We start from the raw sequence: 19,800 nt of genomic DNA on the forward strand, positions 1-19,800 counted from the left end.
AGCATGAAAGTAAGCAAAGTATGCAAGTTTTTTGTATTTACATCTCCTACATCTGACATCATTCTCACTTGTTTAGGCGCTTAAGCAATTCTATAGTATACTCTTCCCAACTGAATTTATTATCGAGTTGTAACCCCAGAAATTTAACACTATCAACCTCTTCGATCTGCATGTCTTCATATGTTATACACAAGCTGGAAGGAAATATCCTACAGATTCTGAGCTGCGTATAGAGGGTCTTCTCAAAGTTTAATGACAGTAAATTAGCTGTAAACCATTTATTAATGTCAGCGAAAATTTGATTAGCAGTTATTTCCAAATCAGTACTTGACTTGCTATTTACTGCAATGTTTGCATCTTCTGCAAACAAAACAAACTTAGCACCTGGCAATGTTACAGACGAGAGGTCATTAATGGCTGTTAGCACTATGGGACTTAACAGCTGAGGTCATCAGTCCCCTAGAATTTACAACTACTTAAACCTAACTAACCTAAGGACATCACACACATCCATGCCAGAGGCAAGATTTGAACCTGCGACCATAGTGGTCTCTCGGTTCCAGACTGACGTGCATAGAACTGCACGGCCACACCGGCCGGCAGAGGTCATTAATGTATACAAGAAAAAGCAATGGACCCAAGATGGAACCTTGAGGGACACCACATGTAGTTAATTCCCAATCGGATGAAGACTGCTTACTGCACAGGTATTTCGCAATGACACCCTTTGTTTCCTGTTAGATGGCTAAGACTCAAACCACTTTTCAGCATTGCCAGCGACACCATAATATTCTAATTTATGTAAGAGAATGCTGTGGTTCACACAGTCAAAGGCTTTTGACAGGTCACAGAAAATGCCAGTAGCCTCAAATTTATTATCGAATGAATTAAGTACATTCTCACTGGAAGTGTAAATAGCTTTCTCTATATCAGAACCCTTAAGAAATCCAAACTGTGAGTTGGACAATATATTATTTGCAGTCAGATTCTTAAGTAGATGCTTGAACACAACCTTTTCAAATATTTTTGAGAATGCAGACAAAAGTGAAATTTGTCTATAGTTTGATGATATCTCTTTATCCCCCTTCTAGTAAAGAGGCTGAACTTCAGCACACTTTAGCCCATCTGGAAATGTCCCGCTGATAAAAGATTGATTACACAAATAATTAAAATAGAACTCAACTTGCATAAGCACTCTTTGATTAATTTCGATAACGTGTTATCATACCCACTGGAATACTTATATTTTAATGCTTTTATGATGGATGCTACTTCTTCTGCTACTTCTTCACTAAACGAATTTCAACTGCTTTTTTCACCACCGAGTTCCAAAAAGATGAAGTCTACGGAAAAATTCCGACATTTTCACGCAATGCATCGAGACCAGTTACTCTGTGTGGTATGAAAATGCAATTCTAGTGTCGACTTAATCTTTATAGCACTAGATGGTGAAAGTAGCAGTTGAAATTCGCTTGGTGAATACTTTACTTAATAAACGTAGCGGTTCCAACGTGGAAAAATCATGGAATCTGACGCTTTCTTTAACTAACTTGCAAAGACGTCGCCACAGTGCAGCTAATAATGACACATCGATATCACAGTATTGATCCACCGGCTAGCCACAGATTCAGTTGGTGCATATAGTTTGCCACCGCTCAGCGTGTCTGGTGCTTGTGTTTCTGTGGTTTAAAACGACAGATCAAGTACTAAAGTGTACTGTATCTTTAACCTGTTAGTTCAGTCTGAAGACGGCCACATCGTATACGGCCGAAATATTAGAATAGATTATGCGACTCTGCTCCCGAAATGCAATGGATCAATCGTTACCCTGCGAAAACATCAAGATGCACAACTTTCATTTTCCTTTTTATCAAAAATTCCTCAATAATGTAGGCCGTACGCGGGCATGCGTTAACATTGTGGAGTATCCACTGTTCATTCACATTATTAAATTACTTTTCACTCCGTTTGTTCACATGACTTCTGATGACAGTTCCTCTTGTAACGGGACATCCTCCTCTAGCATTACTTTTCTTCAACAGTAGTTGTCAATACCATTGTTATTTTTCGAATTTTGGACAGGTCAGTATTATCTCAGTTGCTTTTCTGAAAACTTTCGTATAATTTTATACACAGTATGTTATGTTTCAAACTAAAATTTATGAAAATCAATTACTTTATAAAATGTTTTAGTCTCAATGTTACAATCGATATGTACTAGTTCTGAATGTACAGTTAATTTTTTTTAGAAACATTTGAAATTACGAACTATTGGCACACTTAAAATTTCTGTTATTAATTACGCAATACTGTACTGGTTACTACGTTTATTTCTCGATTCATTTATGAAATGATAATCAAAATTAATAATCTAACAGAAACTAATAGAAATTCATTTGTCAAGAGAAATTGCAAACCATTTGGAGTATAGTTATTTTCGCTGAGTGAGACAATAGTACGCATGCCTCAGATGTGATCGGACATTTTTTTGTATTTTGTGCAAACAATGTAATTGCGACTTGGTTAATGTGAAAAATCAAAAGACTGTATAATGTACTAAAATGTGACAAAATATATTAACGCAACAACAAAAATTCTGCAACAAGAATTTTCAAATTTATTTACATCAATCCAACAGTGAGGACCTAAATTGTGATATTTTCAGCTTCAAGAATCAGACCCCTAGACAAGAAGAACTGGAACCAACTCTACACGAAAAGCTAAGAAAATTAGAAAGTTTATTGTAATCTTTGCTCCTCTCAGATTTTTCATAAAAAACTTTGCTTATTGTGGACAATAGCTGCAAGTAGGAAGGAGGGGGTAGATTACACTCTTCTAAGTATATACCTAGGTATCGTATTACCGTTGCATGTTTTAAGGATGTGAATGTCAATCGTTATAGAGTTCGCCATTACTTATTCCGCACTATTAACGGTACTTCCTATAGATGGGAGTAAACACAAACGCAAACCCGTCAGGAATAGTCAAGTTGTGTGCCCAGCAAGGAACATTTGTTCCCATCACACCATGTCTACGTTCTTTGTTAGTATCGAAATGATGAGTTTCGTGATGAGATGTCGTTATTCACTGTATAATGTCTGATACATTATTCAGTACTGTCCTTCAAGTTCTGAAATAACCATCACCTCTCTTAAATTTAAATTATATACTGTCTTATAACTAAACGCCTAGCTAATACCTGTTGTTATCGATTGTTATAGTAATTCCATGTCTTAAAGTAAATTATAGACAGTGCGTAAGACCTGATACTTCCGAGACTCATTTGATAATCGGCACTCGGACGATGCCTGACTCCTTTCGCTGCTAATGATACAATTCCACTACAGTGCACATACGACAGGCAATTAAGGCAGTCACAGAACCATTATTCAGTCGAAATTTCTTCTAGGACAACAAATGTTTATTGTGTTGCATGTTACGCCATATTTAGAACACTGCACTCTTCATATGATGCGCACTGGCTTGCAACCCTCCTTTATCCTTTCGGACGCGTCAGTCACGATCTTATTTCTACAGATCTACAGAATTCACTGTCCAGTATAAAGTAACTGCACATCCACCAGTGAAAGGGTAGGTGTCTCATATCGAGTCAAGAAACGTGGTGGTTCAAATGGTTCAAATGGCTCTGAGCACTATGGGACTTAACTTCTAAGGTCATCAGTCCCCTAGAACTTAGAACTACTTAAACCTAACTAACCTAAGGACATCACACACATCCATGCCCGAGGCAGGATTCGAACCTGCGACCATAGCGGTCACGCGGTTCCAGACTGTAGCGTCTTTAACCGCTTGGCCACACCGGCCGGCAAACGTGGTGGAAAATACACTCCTGGAAATTGAAATAAGAACACCGTGAATTCATTGTCCCAGGAAGGGGAAACTTTATTGACACATTCCTGGGGTCAGATACATCACATGATCACACTGACAGAACCACAGGCACATAGACACAGGCAACAGAGCATGCACAATGTCGGCACTAGTACAGTGTATATCCACCTTTCGCAGCAATGCAGGCTGCTATTCTCCCATGGAGACGATCGTAGAGATGCTGGATGTAGTCCTGTGGAACGGCTTGCCATGCCATTTCCACCTGGCGCCTCAGTTGGACCAGCGTTCGTGCTGGACGTGCAGACCGCGTGAGACGACGCTTCATCCAGTCCCAAACATGCTCAATGGGGGACAGATCCGGAGATCTTGCTGGCCAGGGTAGTTGACTTACACCTTCTAGAGCACGTTGGGTGACACGGGATACATGCGGACGTGCATTGTCCTGTTGGAACAGCAAGTTCCCTTGCCGGTCTAGGAATGGTAGAACGATGGGTTCGATGACGGTTTGGATGTACCGTGCACTATTCAGTGTCCCCTCGACGATCACCAGTGGTGTACGGCCAGTGTAGGAGATCGCTCCCCACACCATGATGCCGGGTGTTGGCCCTGTGTGCCTCAGTCGTATGCAGTCCTGATTGTGGCGCTCACCTGCACGGCGCCAAACACGCATACGACCATCATTGGCACCAAGGCAGAAGCGACTCTCATCGCTGAAGACGACACGTCTCCATTCGTCCCTCCATTCAACCCTGTCGCGACACCACTGGAGGCGGGCTGCACGATGTTGGGGCGTGAGCGGAAGACGGCCTAACGGTGTGCGGGACCGTAGCCCAGCTTCATGGAGACGGTTGCGAATGGTCCTCGCCGATACCCCAGGAGCAACAGTGTCCCTAATTTGCTGGGAAGTGGCGGTGCGGTCCCCTACGGCACTGCGTAGGATCCTACGGTCTTGGCGTGCATCCGTGCGTCGCTGCGATCCGGTCCCAGGTCGACGGGCACGTGCACCTTCCGCCGACCACTGGCGACAACATCGATGTACTGTGGAGACCTCACGCCCCACGTGTTGAGCAATTCGGCGGTACGTCCACCCGGCCTCCCGCATGCCCACTATACGCCCTCGCTCAAAGTCCGTCAACTGCACATACGGTTCACGTCCACGCTGTCGCGGCATGCTACCAGTGTTAAAGACTGCGATGGAGCTCCGTATGCTACGGCAAACTGGCTGACACTGACGGCGGCGGTGCACAAATGCTGCGCAGCTAGCGCCATTCGACGGCCAACACCGCGGTTCCTGGTGTGTCCGCTGTGCCGTGCGTGTGATCATTGCTTGTACAGCCCTCTCGCAGTGTCCGGAGCAAGTATGGTGGGTCTGACACACCGGTGTCAATGTGTTCTTTTTTCCATTTCCAGGAGTGTAGAAGTGGAAATACCTGATTTCCAGCTTTGACTGTCGGCTGGTAAACCAAAGACCAATAATAATAATAATAATAATAATAACAATAACAACTGAAGTACTGATATAGGCTGCACATGAACAATCAATTGGAACTAACGTAATCAAAGTCAGAATCGAGAAAGCGGCAAAAGACTCAAAGTTTAGGGTCTGCAAAAGAGCTGACGATACAAGTGACCATGTCACCAGACCGATTACAAGCAGATGCACAATGTCGTGCCATGAAAGAGCCACTGGAACTTATGCTATAATTACCGTCTGCCAAGGACTAGGAAATGCTGGCAACACAAGCCAGAAAAAGTTTTCTGGAACGAACTTGCCAAATTACTGTGGGATTCCGACTTTAGACAGGTCGAATGCTGGAACAAAGTACACAAGACTTCAAAACTGTGGTGAAGCAAGCATGACACTGCCATTCCAGGTGATAGCAGAATCGACGAGAAACAAGTTGAAAACCTATCAGATACGAGGACTCGAAAGTCAAACTACAGCGATTCGACGTGAACCAGTGAAAACGGCACCAGCGGTTCTCGACACAACGGGAAGAATGCGAAAAGATCATGCTGGACACTTGAAAACCATTGGCAATGATGAAAGTATCACTGAGCCAACTACGAAAATCAGCTTTACTAGGATCTGTGCGAATTACGCTCTGAAACATCACGCTTGGAAGCAGTCCGACTACTGATGAAATACGAACTCAGTGATGTACACTGAAGAGGCAAAGAAACTAGTACACCTGCTAAATATCGTGTAGGGACGCCGCAAGATCGCAGAAGTGCCACAAAACGACGTGACATGAACTCGAATAATGTCTGAAGTGGTGCTGAGGGATTAACACCATTAATTCTGCAGGGCTGCCCATAAATCCGTAAGAGTACGAGGAAGTGGAGATCTCTTCTGAACAGCACGTTGCAAGGCATCCGAGATATGCTCAATTATGTTGATGTGTAGGCAGTTTGATGGCCAGCGGAAGTGTTTAAACTCAGAAGAGTGTTCCTAGAGCCACTCTGTAGCAATTCTAGACGTGTGGGATGTCGCATTGTCCTGCTGGAATTGCCTAAGTCTATCGGAATGCAGTATGGACATGGATGGATGCAGGTGATCACACAGTATACTTACGTATGTGTCACCTGCCAGAGTCGTATCTAGACGTATCAGGTGTTGCATATCACTCCAACTGCATACGCACCACACCATTACACAGCCTCCACCAGCTTGAACAATCCCCTTCCACCAGCTTGAACAATACCCTCCTGACATGCAGGATCCGTGGATTCATGAGGTTGTCTGCATACCTGTAAACGTCCATCCGCTCGATACAATTTGAAACGCTCCGAAAGCCCATATCGCTGATGTTTCGTTGAATGGTTCGCACGCTGAGAATTGTTGATGGCCCAGCAGTGAAATCTGTAACAATTTGGGGAAGGGTTGCACTTCTGTCACGTTGAACGATTCCCTTCAGTCGTCGTTGGTCCTGTTCTTGCAGGATCTTTTTCCGGCCGCACTGATGTCGGCGATTTGATATTTTACCATTCCTGATATTCACGGTACACTAGTGAAATGGTCGTACGGGAAAGTCCCCACTTCATCACTACCTCGGAGATGCTGTGTCCCGTCGCTCGTGCGCTGACTGTAACACCATGTTCAAATTCACTTAAATCTTGATAACCTGCCACTGTAGCAGCAGTAATCGATCTAATAACTGTGCCAGAAACTTGTTGTCTTATATAGGTGTTGCCGACCGCAGCGCCATATTTTGCCTGTTTACATATCTCTGTATTTGAATACCGATGCCTGTGCCAGTTTCTTTGGCGCTTCAGTGTGTTTTCCTCACTGCAGTTGCTGAAAAATGGAATCATAAAGTCGGGTTCACACCCGAAATTAAATTTTTTCCTAAGGGTGTCGGAAAACATTATAAAGCAAGTAATGTTATGGTCGAGCGTGTAATGTAATTAGGCTTCTCGGCTAGGTGTTCAGCAGCTTGTGCCTTGTCGCCGTTTCCTTATTGGCTTTTCTTACGGCAGAACGCAAACTTAGAGCGCCGCTTCATTGCAGTTCCAGCCCCGTACTCTGGTATTTTCTCGAATGATGGCTGTAGGTCCTAAAGGTTGTTGCGTCATCGATACAGGATATGCAACATGCAACGCCATCTGTGAGACGAAATTGACAACATAAACTTGTTGACAGAAATAAAACTAATTAAGGCTGCATTTACATGTTCCGCTAACAGACGGTGTTACTTCATTACTTGAGATAAGCTCGTAACAGTATTCTGCAAAATCGGGATCAAACTGAGTCTTGTAGGGATGTTGGGACGCGAAGAAAGCTGCCACATGTACTTCCTGTAAATTTTCTATGCTGGTCTGCCAATCGTTGTTTTTGCCAGAATGTTGTCTTTGTAGCCAGCAGTTCATGTGAGGAGAGATGAACAATGATCGGAGCGAATTAAGGGCTTTATTGTGGGTGATCAAACAGTTTGCATGGAAAACGCCGTAGGAGCGTCATCATTGCCCCTGCAGAATACGGCTGAAATTGTTGTGAAGAAAGAAACGCTTGACATTCATGTTATGTGTGGTGCACAGCTACAGGCAGAGATGAACAATGGAGGGAGCCAAGTAAGGGCTGTATTGTGGGTGATCAAACACTTCCCATGGAAAATACTGCAGGAGCGTCTTCATTGTCCCTGCAGAATACGGCTGAAATTGTTGTGAAGAAAGAAACGCATGACATTCATGTTATGTGGGCTGCATAGCTACAGGCGAAATCTCTCACAGAATCCACATACTTGGTGGAAGACAACGTTATTTTACGCTTTTCTATGCGATCACTTTGCTCTGGGGATCTGTTTGAGGCGCCGTGTTTTACCTGTGCAGGTCGGCGTCGTCGTGTCGGCCGCAACGGACGACGCGCGAATCCGGCGCGCGCTCGGCGTCGGCGTCGTCGTCGCCGGTGGCGGGCTGCGGCAGCAGGGAGCGCAGCTCGATGTAGTCGTAGAGGCAGTCCTGCTGCGGCTCCAGGTCGAGGCGCGTGAAGCGCAGCACGAGCCGCGAGCCCGCGGGGCCCGCCAGCCGCACCCAATAGTCCAGGTTGGGCCCGTAGCCGCCCGGGAAGTTGGGCGACGTGAGGAAGCCCTCCGTGCCGTTCACCGTCCGGTTCAGCTGCACGCCGCCCTCCGTCACTGCCGGCCCACACAATTCGTCACTACTTGGCGCTCGCAGGGGCAAAAAATCAGTCTACAACCAGAGGGTTAGCTTTGTTCAAATGGCAAACAAAACAGTTTCCACGTCAGTCACTCGATCATTTTGCTACTACGCATTCCCATGGTTCATACCATCATCTTCAGGTGGAGAATTATTTATTTACATGGCTGGTGTTGGGGAAGAGTTCAAATGGTTCAAATGGCTCTGAGCACTATGGGACTCAACTTCTGAGGTCATTAGTCCCCTAGAACTTAGACCTAGTTAAACCTAACTAACCTAAGGACATCACAAACATCCATGCCCGAGGCAGGATTCGAACCTGCGACCGTAGCGGTCTTGCGGTTCCAGACTGCAGCGCCTTTAACCGCACGGCCACTTCGGCCGGCGTTGGGGAAGAGTACAGACATCTTTTCACAGTCGCATACCAAGGGCAGTGTAGATTACTTTGCATATATATATATATATATATATATATATATATATATATATATATATATATATATATATATACTGCCCTTGGTCTGCGACTGTGAAAAGATGTCTGTACTCTTCCCCAACACCAGCCATGTAAATAAATAATTCTTCACCTGAAGATGATGGTATGAACCATGGGAAAGCGTAGTAGCAAAATGATCGAGTGACTGACGTGGAAACTGTTTTGTTTGCCATTTGAACAAAGCTAACCCTCTGGTTGTAGACTGATTTTTTATATATAAGTTCAAATGGCCTCACGTGAATCTTGAATTCTGATGATGGGGCTCCCGCTCTGAAATAAATATCGGGAATAAAAACCTAAAATACCGAAACACAGACAGACGAAGGATTTTTATTAATAAAATATGTATGTTTTACAATATCTGTTTCCCATGCTAATCCACAATTATTTCTTTAAAAATAGAATTTTAGTGTGTTGTTTGTATTTCTTTTTTTATTACAGAAACGCAGGGAGGAAGGATGTCAAGTGTCATTAATCCAGAAACATTTGCTAGAAGGGAAAACCGGGGTTAGACGGCATAAGGGTCTAGTTTGCAGCACAGAGCTTCTGTTGACTGCCACCGTGGTGCTACAGAGCTGCCATTGCGCTTCAGTTTGCTTGGAAACTTCACAGAGGAAGGACCCCGTTTCATCGTTTCTCGGACTGGTGAGGAAATTTTTAGTCGTAATTTTTTTCTTTTCTGCATCGGATTGTGGCGCTGCTGATGGCGGTTTTCAAAAGAGTGATTGACTATGGTTGCATAAATGTATCATAATCTTTTGTTTCTGATGTATGGGATTACGTGGTATTGTTTTGGTTTTTCATATCCCTTTGGGGCTGATTGGTTCAAATGGCTCTAAGCACTATGGGACTTAACATCTGAGGTCATCAGTCCCCTAGAACTTAGAACTACTTGAACTTAATTAACCTAAGGACGACATCACATACATCCATGCCCGGGGCAGGATTCGAACCTGCGACCATAGCGGTCGCGCAGTTCCAGACTGAAGCGCCTAGAACCGCTCGGCCACATCGGCAGGCCGTATTTTGCTAATGATAAAAGCTGTTTACTTAGAAAAGGTACTTTTCTAAATAAACAGCTATCCCCAAAGAGTGCACTTGCTATTTTTTTTTCCTTTGGTGTTACTTAAGGGAGAGAGTTTAAGCATCTAGTCCCCGCATGATCTAGGAACTGAAGGTGAACGTTCAACGAGAAATCAACGTAACTGACAACAGCGATTTGCCTTGGACAATGATAAACCAAGCACACAAGTGCATCGACACCCCACATGGACATTCTGCACATCATTTGTAATAATAATGTTAGTAAGTGTCACATTTAAATTCACATCATTCATAAAATTTCATACCAGCATAATCTCTATATTCTTTGGTGACTATGTTATGGGTTAGGTTTTATGCTCTCCACTTTGGATTTAGAAACGTATGGTTTCATTTCCTTCTATCTCAAAGCATGGAATGTAGTCCGTCTTCAGGCCACAAGTGGCCCATCGGGACCATGCGACCGTCGTGTCATGCTCAGCTGATGATGCGGAATGAAGGGGCGTGCAGTCAGCACACCGCTCTCCCGGTCGTTATGATGGTTTTCTTTGACCGGAGCAACTACTTTTCGGTAGAGTATCTCCTCAAGTGGCATCATGAGGCTGAGTGCCCCCAAAAAATGGTAACAGCGCATGGCGGCCCACATGGTCACCCACCCAAGTGCCGGCCACGCCCGACAGCACTTAACTTCGGTGATCTGACGGAAACCGGTCAAAGCATGGAATGTCTGAATATAAGAGGTGTACGAGAAAAGTAATGAGATTGATTTTTTATCCACCAAAGCTTTTAGTTTTTTCAAACATCAATATTGTCCACTACAAAGTAGTTCCCTTTGGCAGTTGAGTCGTCATCCCCAGTCTTGGTAGCACCACTGAAACGGTTGAGTTGGTAGAGTTAACAAATAGGCCACATTGTGTTGACTTTTCTCCAGAGTCCCAAAATGAAGTTCTTTTAAGACTTTTGAAATTTAGGGAAATGAAAAAAGGCACATGGACTCAGATCAGGTGAATAGGGGGGGGGGGGGGGCTGTGAACAACAGAAAAACAGCAATGCCTTCTGAGGTCAAAAATTTCGTGATGGAAGTGGCCGTGTAATGTGGGGCGTTGTCATGATTCAGCATCCATTTTTCTCCGATGTCCAGTCTCACTCGATTCCCCCTTTTCCTGGGCCTTTCAAGGATATCTTTGTAAAACACTTAGTTCAAGGTTTATCCTGGAGGAACAAATTCTTTATTAACTATACCCCCACTGTCAAGAAAGCTAATCAGCAATGTTTTGCTCTTTGATTTGCTCATTCGAGCTTTTTTCGGCCGAGGAGATGTCTCAGTGTGCCACTCCTTTGTCGGTTTGTCTCACGATCGTACACAAAAATCCAGGATTCATTACTTGTGATCACACCACTGAACCAATGGTGGTCATTGGCAGTCCTCTCAACATCAACGCACGCGTTTCTTCCAGTGTCCTTCTCCTCAGCTGTGAGGTTTTTCGGCACCATTTCGGCACAAACCTTTCGCAAGTGCACAACTTCGCTCAAAATTTGATGTAAGGGGAAAGTGTTCAGGTTTAACAGCTCACCCGTCATCCGTATTGTTAAACGTTGGCCTGATCTCACAAGAGCACGCACACGTTCCCTAAATTCCGCTGTTCCTTTTTTGTAAAACACAACAAAAACACAACTTCACTGATGGCGCTCTCAAAAATCACGTGACGAGTGTAAGGAGCTAAAACTCGGACTGAGCATCTGGAAGGGATGAACACACCGCTCTACACAAGTAGAACCACACAGTGTTGTCAGATCACTCGCATTGTTGCCAGTCTCATTACTTTACTCATACACCTCGTAAACTATGCAGATGCAGATCGTACACAAAAACAGTTTGTGTCACGAATAAGTATTCTAAATATGCATATCGGCTTTTTGGGCGTCTTCTGTTGTCTGATGCTCGTATTGTTAAATACTGGACTTCCAAGCGAGGAGTATTTTCCTAGATTGCAGCAACTGATACGATTGAGCACGGATGACGCCAGTTAGGGAAACCTGAAGAAAAGAAGTGCAGAACCTTCGCTCATTTTGTGAAACTCTGCTTTGAGCTGCGAGAATTTCTGTTAACAACCAATTAACAGACTGTTTATAGAAGTTAAATGTATTTTCAGTCAGTCGATCACCTTCTTATGGACACACTACAGCGAGACTGTTTCTGTGAAATGGATTACTGTGCGTCTAGGATTACGGGCTATAGTACCTGGAATTGGCAATCTTACCACAATAATAAAGTAATCGACATACTGGAAACAAGTGCATTTTCCAGAAATAAGGGTTGTGGATCACTCATTATGTCCAGTTCTTTCTTTTTACTCGTATCTACCTGGAAAATTGGAATATTTCCAGAATCGACATACTGGAAACAAGTGCATTTTCCAGAAATAAGGGTTGTGGATCACTCATTATGTCCAGTTCTTTCTTTTTATTCGTATCTACCTGGAAAATTGGAATATTTCCAGAATCGACATACTGGAAACAAGTGCATTTTCCAGAAATAAGGATTGTGGATCACTCATTATGTCCAGTTCTTTCTTTTTATTCGTATCTACCTGGAAAATTGGAATATTTCCAGAACCGTTCAAAGACATTGTCATCCGTTATCATCCATAGCAAACGTAACAGAGCCCACTCTACGATATATACAGTACGTATATTCTGCCCTCCCCCTTTTATTTATCCATCCGATGTGTTTGCTGCCGCCCGCCAAGAAATCCTCTCCCGTGCCAGCTTTTCTCTACGTCGTCAATTATTTGCTGGATGTATTCCAAACTCTCTTCCTCTCTAGTACCATGGAAGCTATTCCCTGATGCCTTAACACTGGTGTCTTAACAAATGTCGTGTCATCCTGTTCCTCCTTTTTGTCAGTGTTTTCCATATATTCCTTTCCTCTCCGATTCTGTGGAGAACCTCCTCATTACTTACTTTATCAGTCCACCTGATTTTCAACATTCTTCTTTAGCACCACATATCAAATGTTTCGATTGTGTTCCGGTTTTCACACAGTCCATGCTTCGCTACCATGCAAAGCTGAACTCCAAATGTACATTCCCGGAAATTTTTTCTTCTAGTTAAGGCCTGTGTTTGATACTAGTAGACTTCTCTTGGACAGGAATGACATTTTTGCCTGTGCTAGCCTCATTTCTGCTACTTCTCATTACTTTCAACACATCTTGTAACTTTTCATCACTTTCACTGTCATTAGGTACTGTATTGTTATCATTGATATCCTTTCATCTGGGATTTTAAGCCCACTCATGACCCTATCTTTTATTTCCATCATTGCTTCTTGGATATGTAATTTGAAAAGGAGGGCGAAAGATTACATCTCTGTCTTACACTCTTTTTAATTCAAGTACTTCGCTCTTTGTGCTCCAGTCTTTTGTTCTCTCATAGTCTTTCCCTATAGCTTATCCTTAGTTTTCTCAGAATCTCGACCATCTTGCACTATTTCACATTGTCGAACTCTTTTTTCCAGGTCGACTGATCCTATGAACGTGCCTTGATTATCTTTAGTCTTTCTACCATTATCGACCGCAACGTCAGAACTGCCTCTCTGGTGTCTTTACCTTTCCTAAAGCTAAACTGATCGTCATTTAACATATCGTCAATTTTATTTCCCATTCTTCTCTGTATATTGTTCTTGTCAATAACTTGGATGCATGAGTTGTTAAGCTGGTGGTGCGATAATCCTCGCACTTGTCGGCTCTTGCTATCTTCGGAGTTGTGTGGACGATGTTTTTTCGGAAGTCTGATGGTATATTGCCAGTCTCACAGATTCTACACAGCAATATGAATTGTCGTTTTGTTGTCACTTCCCCCCATGATTTTAGAAATTCAGATGGAATGTTATCTATGCATTCTGCCTTATTTAATCTTATTTCGTCCAAAGTTTTTTTTTTTTTTTTTTTTTTTTTTTTTTTTTTTTTTTTTTTTTAAATTCTGACTCTAGTACTGGACCCCCTATCTCCTCGATGTGGACATCTGTTTATTCTTCTATCACATCATCAGGCAAGTCCTCCCCTCAAAGAGTGCATCAATGTACTTTTTCCACGTATCCTTTCTCTCCTTTGCGTGTAACAGTGGAATTCCCATTAGACCCTTAATGTTGCAGTCGTCTCTTTTAATTTCACGGAAGGTTCTTTTGACTTTCTATATGCTGAATCAGTCCTTCTGCCAATCATTTTCTTTTCGATTTCTTCGCATTTTTTCACGTAGCCATTTCGCCTTAGCTTACCTGCACTTTCTGTTTATTTCATTCCTAAATTACAAGTATTTCTGTATTCCTGACTTTCCCTGAAAATTTTTACATTTCCCTTTTTCTTCGACCATCTGAAGTATTTCTTCTTCTATGCAAGGTTTCTTTACAGCTACTTTCCTTGTACCTATTTTTTTTCTCTCAAATCCTGTGATTGCCTTTATTAGAGATGTCCATTCCTATTCATTTGTACTGCCTACTGGGCTATTCAATATTTCAGTATCTATAGCCACTCTTCATTCCCTAGTACTTCCATATCCCACTTTTTTGCCCATTGTTTCTTCCTGACTAGTCTCTCAAACTTCAGCCTACTCTTCACCGTTACTAATCTGTGATCTGAGTCTGTTTCTGCTCCTGGGTACATTTACAATCCAATATCTGATCTCGGTGTCTGTGCCTGATGGTGATGTAATCTAACAGGATTCTTCCCGTATCTTCCATCCTTTTCCCTTGTTATACCAGTAATAATAACAGAGTTATCAAAATCAGTTTCATTTCTACTGCTAGTATTTTAGATCTGGAAGAGAAGTACCCAACGGAGTCTCAGTTTATGAAATTTGGTAAGTTGTTGGGAGAAAATGAGTATCTATAATTTGGGAATTCTCTTTTTTGAAGTTCAAATTAATTACAATCTTAAGCGGGAGCTAATGATTTCATATCCAAATAAGGGAACACGTGCCGGCGAATGAAGACGTAAAACGTTGCACAGTTACTGCATTGTCTCAACTCCTTTTATGCAAGTATCGCGGAGTTTCAGCCTAGCCACTACTCTTCCTCTTTCTCCGCTCCCCTCTCCCCCCCTCCCCCCCCCCCCCCACCTTGAGCATCATGGTTTATGGATTGGACGTATTGTAGACGGTACCTATCGTCCATCATAAGCATGCACTTCTATCACCGGTTACATAGTAGAGTCCCCATTCCCATATGAAATTGATATATTTGTATCATTTTGACATTTTGTACAATGAATCAATCTAAAAGAATTGTATTTGTTACCAGTTAGCTAGTTATTATGGTCCTATCGTCAGCTGTGTGTGATGTGAAGTTCAGTACATTAGTTTGGCGTCATGGAAAAAATACATGCTATTTCGTGTAACTACTTCTACGACTTGCATTTTTGCCTTATAGTTCTTACGAACGCTAAATCTCTAAAATAGATACGTGCATCAAATCTGTAATTGTATTGAATACTCCCTCGAAGAAAACTGAAAATAATAATTAAAACTCTAAAAGACTATTGCATTAACCCATGTTTCAATTGCCATCCAACTTTTTCTTTTTTATGCAAGAAATATCAATCGGTTGCAACAACATTTCTGCAATGCCATATAACTGGGATAAAACTCATTGGTTAAGATGTTTGATATATTTCATTAACAGCCCCTCCATTGATATTTTTCCTCATGAGAAAAATGAATGTCAAATTTACAACGTGAACTTCTTCGCTGCATCATGTGCTTCTGCCTGTGCTGATTTCAAGCCCACATCGAGCTTTAGATATCGAACTCCAGCTATGATTGGAGCAGCTACGGCCACTCATGAGAGTAATTAACTGATTTCCTCATTAGCTGAAAGGCATATACATTCAATACACGTAATATTCGTACTGAAAACTAATGATGCTTTTAGCTTTCTAAAGTAGCAAACGTTCACGCCCTCATTCCACTTTACCGCTCTCTCTCTCTCTCTCTCTCTCTCTCTCTCTCTCTCTCTCTCTCTCTCTCTCCACTCACTCGAACACTCGAATTAGAAATTATTTACAACATCCATCGTCCAAATACGGTAATTACTTCAGGGACTACGTCACTTTGAGCAAATAATTTTCTTCCTTCATCTTTAGTATCTTACATACGTAGTTTGCATAATGCCCCGATCTACAGTCAGTTACTAAATACAGGGAGCCGAAGTACGATTCAACCATATTCAGATTAGAACCGACAGGTTCAAAATAATTATTGACATACATCGAAATTAATCTGCTGACTGAGACACACTTGACATCAGCTGTATTAGGTACAGATCTATTACTCAATAGTGACATACGAAACTGTGCTGGATCGGGACTTGAACCCGGGTTTCCCTCTTATCGCGAGTGGTCACCTTAACAGCTTCGGCTATCCGTGCACGCTTCCTGGATTGGCACAAACTTCCATATGTCACATTGGATACATACTATTACTGTACTCCACTAAATCCATCACTTAGATTCCCGCAACAAGGAGAATGAGACCACGAGGAATTGAGACCAGTATTGTTATTGTCGTTTGTCCACCTATGCTTGTGATACATACATGCATGTCTGAAAGAACTTTTATCAGATGTGTAAGCTGCTTGAAGGCGATTCAGTGAGTCGTTTGCTACGATGCGCCATCTTGTTGGAAAGAAGCTGTACTCATTTCCACTATCTGTTAATTACTCATAAAATTCTTCGAAATTTGTCATGAAAACTTGTGTATTGACAGTCCAGTCAAAAATTATTGGCTCCTCTATACCACTACCGGAAACGGCACACCAATCACCAATTTTCTCATCATGAAGTGGACGCTAGAACGTCTCGCGACGATTTCCTCCATTCCAATATCTGATGATCCGCCGATTAACATGGCCCGATAAATGAGACAATGCCTCGTCTGACAAGAAATACTTTGAGTCTGCCTGTCCAGCAGTAATGTTTTCGAGAAGCCAGTTACAGTAATCAGTACGTTTCAGTTTTCCTGGCTCCTTCAGTTCAATTTCAATTCATGAAGAATTTTATGACAAGATTTGTATTTAGGAGGGTTGTCCAGAAAGTAATTTCCGATCGGTCGCGAAATGGAAACCAGTGCGAAAATCCGGTAAAGCTTTGCACAGATGTGATGGACAGTGTCTCTAGTATGCCTGGCCATCGTGTTGCGCCGCTCTTTTCAGTTTTGAGTGAACAGTGAGCGCGTAAAGATGCGTAGGGAATAGCGTCTCCCGCCAAGTGTGAGGGCCTGCTTAGAGATTTCGCCTGCGTCACGCAGCCCACATAACACAACTGTCGAGCAGTTCCTTCTCCATGCAAATTCTCGGCCGCACACTGCAGGGGCAATGAAGACGCTCGTGCAGCGTTTCCGATTAGAAGTATAGTCCGTAATTGGCTCCCTCTGAGTCCCATCTCTGCTCACAAGAATCGCTGCCTATGAAGACAAAACTTTTCCACAGGCAGCGAGCTGCAGAAAGCACAGGCAGCTGCTTTCTATGACGAGGATATTGGAGAGTTGATACAACACTACGACAAAACTCGAAGTTGGAGTTGCGACTATGTAGAGAAGTAGGTGGAAGGTGTACCTAACTGTTGCAAATAAAATGTTTCTGGTTTTCACTGTGGTTTCCATTTCGCGACCGATGGGAACTTATATTAAAAAACTAAAAACCCGCCTCGATTGCGAAAAAAGTACCTGGTGTTAAGTGTTAACCCAGGTTTCGGCGTAGATAACTACACCTTCTTCAGAACAACAATAAAACCCACAAATGCCTAAGAAGACCCTTGCCAATGATTAAAAGAACACCATAGCTATACATTTACAAACGAAAAAGAAAAGAAAAACACAAACAATACATAAGTACAAAGTCAAAACCACTACTTAACTTAATTGTGTACGCTCCACCTCACACCGGCCTATATTCTATGGACCATGACCCGTCATAAACTACAGCTACAAACGGTCGCGACCGTTGGAATAAAGGCTGTGTCCGTGTGATGCAGTGGTTAACACAACCGCCTAGTTAGGCTCGAATTCCGGTCAGGTACAAATTTTTACACGTCGCCGCTGATTCCTCGAAGTCCCGATGCAGCTGTCATCAATAGTTCCTTCCTTTTCCTTTCCTTTGTCCACCCTCCATCCTCAGTTTAGGTAAGAATTATATTTAACAGCAAATTGATGGGATATTGATTTTTTTGGACTGGCAATAATTCTCTTTACATGATCGGTAAAGGCCTGTGGAGCCGTAAAGGAAGCTTGCCTATTTCGTTTTGCATTTGAAAGCGAACCTGTCCTACGCCATCTTTTAACTAAATCATGTGTACTATTCATCGCAGGGATATGGCATTCGGAAATTTTATCAACGAACACTTTATGCTTTTCTTCAAACAACTGAGAACGAAGTGAGGCCTCAACTACAGCTAACTTCTTGAGGACTAAATAAGCTAATTTACACAAGCACAACAGCATTCACAATAATGCACTGTAGTGGAACGTAGCCGTACACTAACAAGTAACTATCCGTCAAAAGGCAGCAACAAACAGCAGTGACACATATACTTCCTAGTTACGCTAGCTGTGTGTTTGTCTTTCATAAACAGTGTTGGGTAGAGGTTTCACTACTCTGTAGTTCAACGGAGACGACCGATTTTATTTAATTGACAATGCGCCTCTCCATCCGTCTCGTCTCTATGAGTCAGAAAAATTACAAATGAAAGAACACAATTAAAATTTTCTTACGTAGGTTATGAATAAACGTCTGTCGAAAGTATTTTGTTTTCTTTTTTTTCTAGTTTTTGAAGGAGATAACACAACCTTCAGGGCTTTCAAGATTCACTTGAGTCATTTCGTTATTACCTGGCCAAGCAGTCAAACCTAAAAATTGCGAGAATCTACTTCACAGGTGATCCATTTCAGTGCTTTCATAATTCAGTTTGTAGGCGAACATGTGCAAAGAAAACAAAAGAACCTTGGGGAACTGCGCCAACGGGCAAATAGCGAAGCATATTCTTGCAATATACAGGTCAGATTGGTTCATCAGGTCGTCACGAAAAGCCTAACGTGAATCTTGAATCTGATGATGGGGCTCCGTTCTGAAATAAATATCGGGAATAAAAACCTAAAATACTGAAACACAGACAGACGAAGGGTTTTTGTTAATGAAATATGTATATTTCACAATATCTGTTTCCCATGCTAATCAACAATTATTTCTTTAAAAATAGAATTTTACTTTGTTGTTTGTATTTATTTTTTCATTACAGAAACGTAGGGAGAAGGATGTCGGTGTCATTAATCCAGAAATACATGCTAGAGGGGAAAACCAGGGTTAGACGACCTAGTTTGCAGCACACAGCTTCTGTTGACTGCCACCGTGGTGTTACAGCGCTGCGGTTATGCTTCAGTTTGTTTGGAAACTTCACAGAGCAAGGACCCCGTTTCATCGTTTTTCGGACTGGACAAATTTTTTAGTCGTAATTTTTTTCTTTTGTACATCGGATTGAGGCGCTCCTGATGGCGGTTTTCGAAAGAGTGAATGACTATGGTTGCATGAATGTTATCATAATCTTTTGTTTCTGATATATGGCATTGTGTGGTACTGATTTTGTTTTTCATATCGATTTGGGGCTAATTGGCATAGTTAGTTATAGGATCAGTTGGCGTAGCTATACCAACAGGTCACGTCGAAAAAGGCCAACAAGGAATGCCCCAGATTCTCAAGGGCCTCCTGATAG

At 42.4% G+C, this 19,800-nt stretch overlaps 1 protein-coding gene across 1 annotated transcript in view; it reads right to left on the bottom strand.

Moving 5' to 3' along the window:
* Positions 1-19,800, bottom strand: part of LOC124606012 — a 532,599-nt gene that overhangs the window by 238,809 nt on the left and 273,990 nt on the right. Inside the window, exon 11 of the mRNA XM_047137975.1 lies at positions 8,174-8,486. Within this exon, the coding sequence (XP_046993931.1) occupies positions 8,174-8,486 (313 nt within the window). The remainder of the gene's footprint in view (positions 1-8,173; positions 8,487-19,800) is intronic.

The sequence above is a fragment of the Schistocerca americana genome, chromosome 3 (assembly GCF_021461395.2).
Source record: "Schistocerca americana isolate TAMUIC-IGC-003095 chromosome 3, iqSchAmer2.1, whole genome shotgun sequence".
NCBI lineage: Eukaryota > Metazoa > Arthropoda > Insecta > Orthoptera > Acrididae > Schistocerca > Schistocerca americana.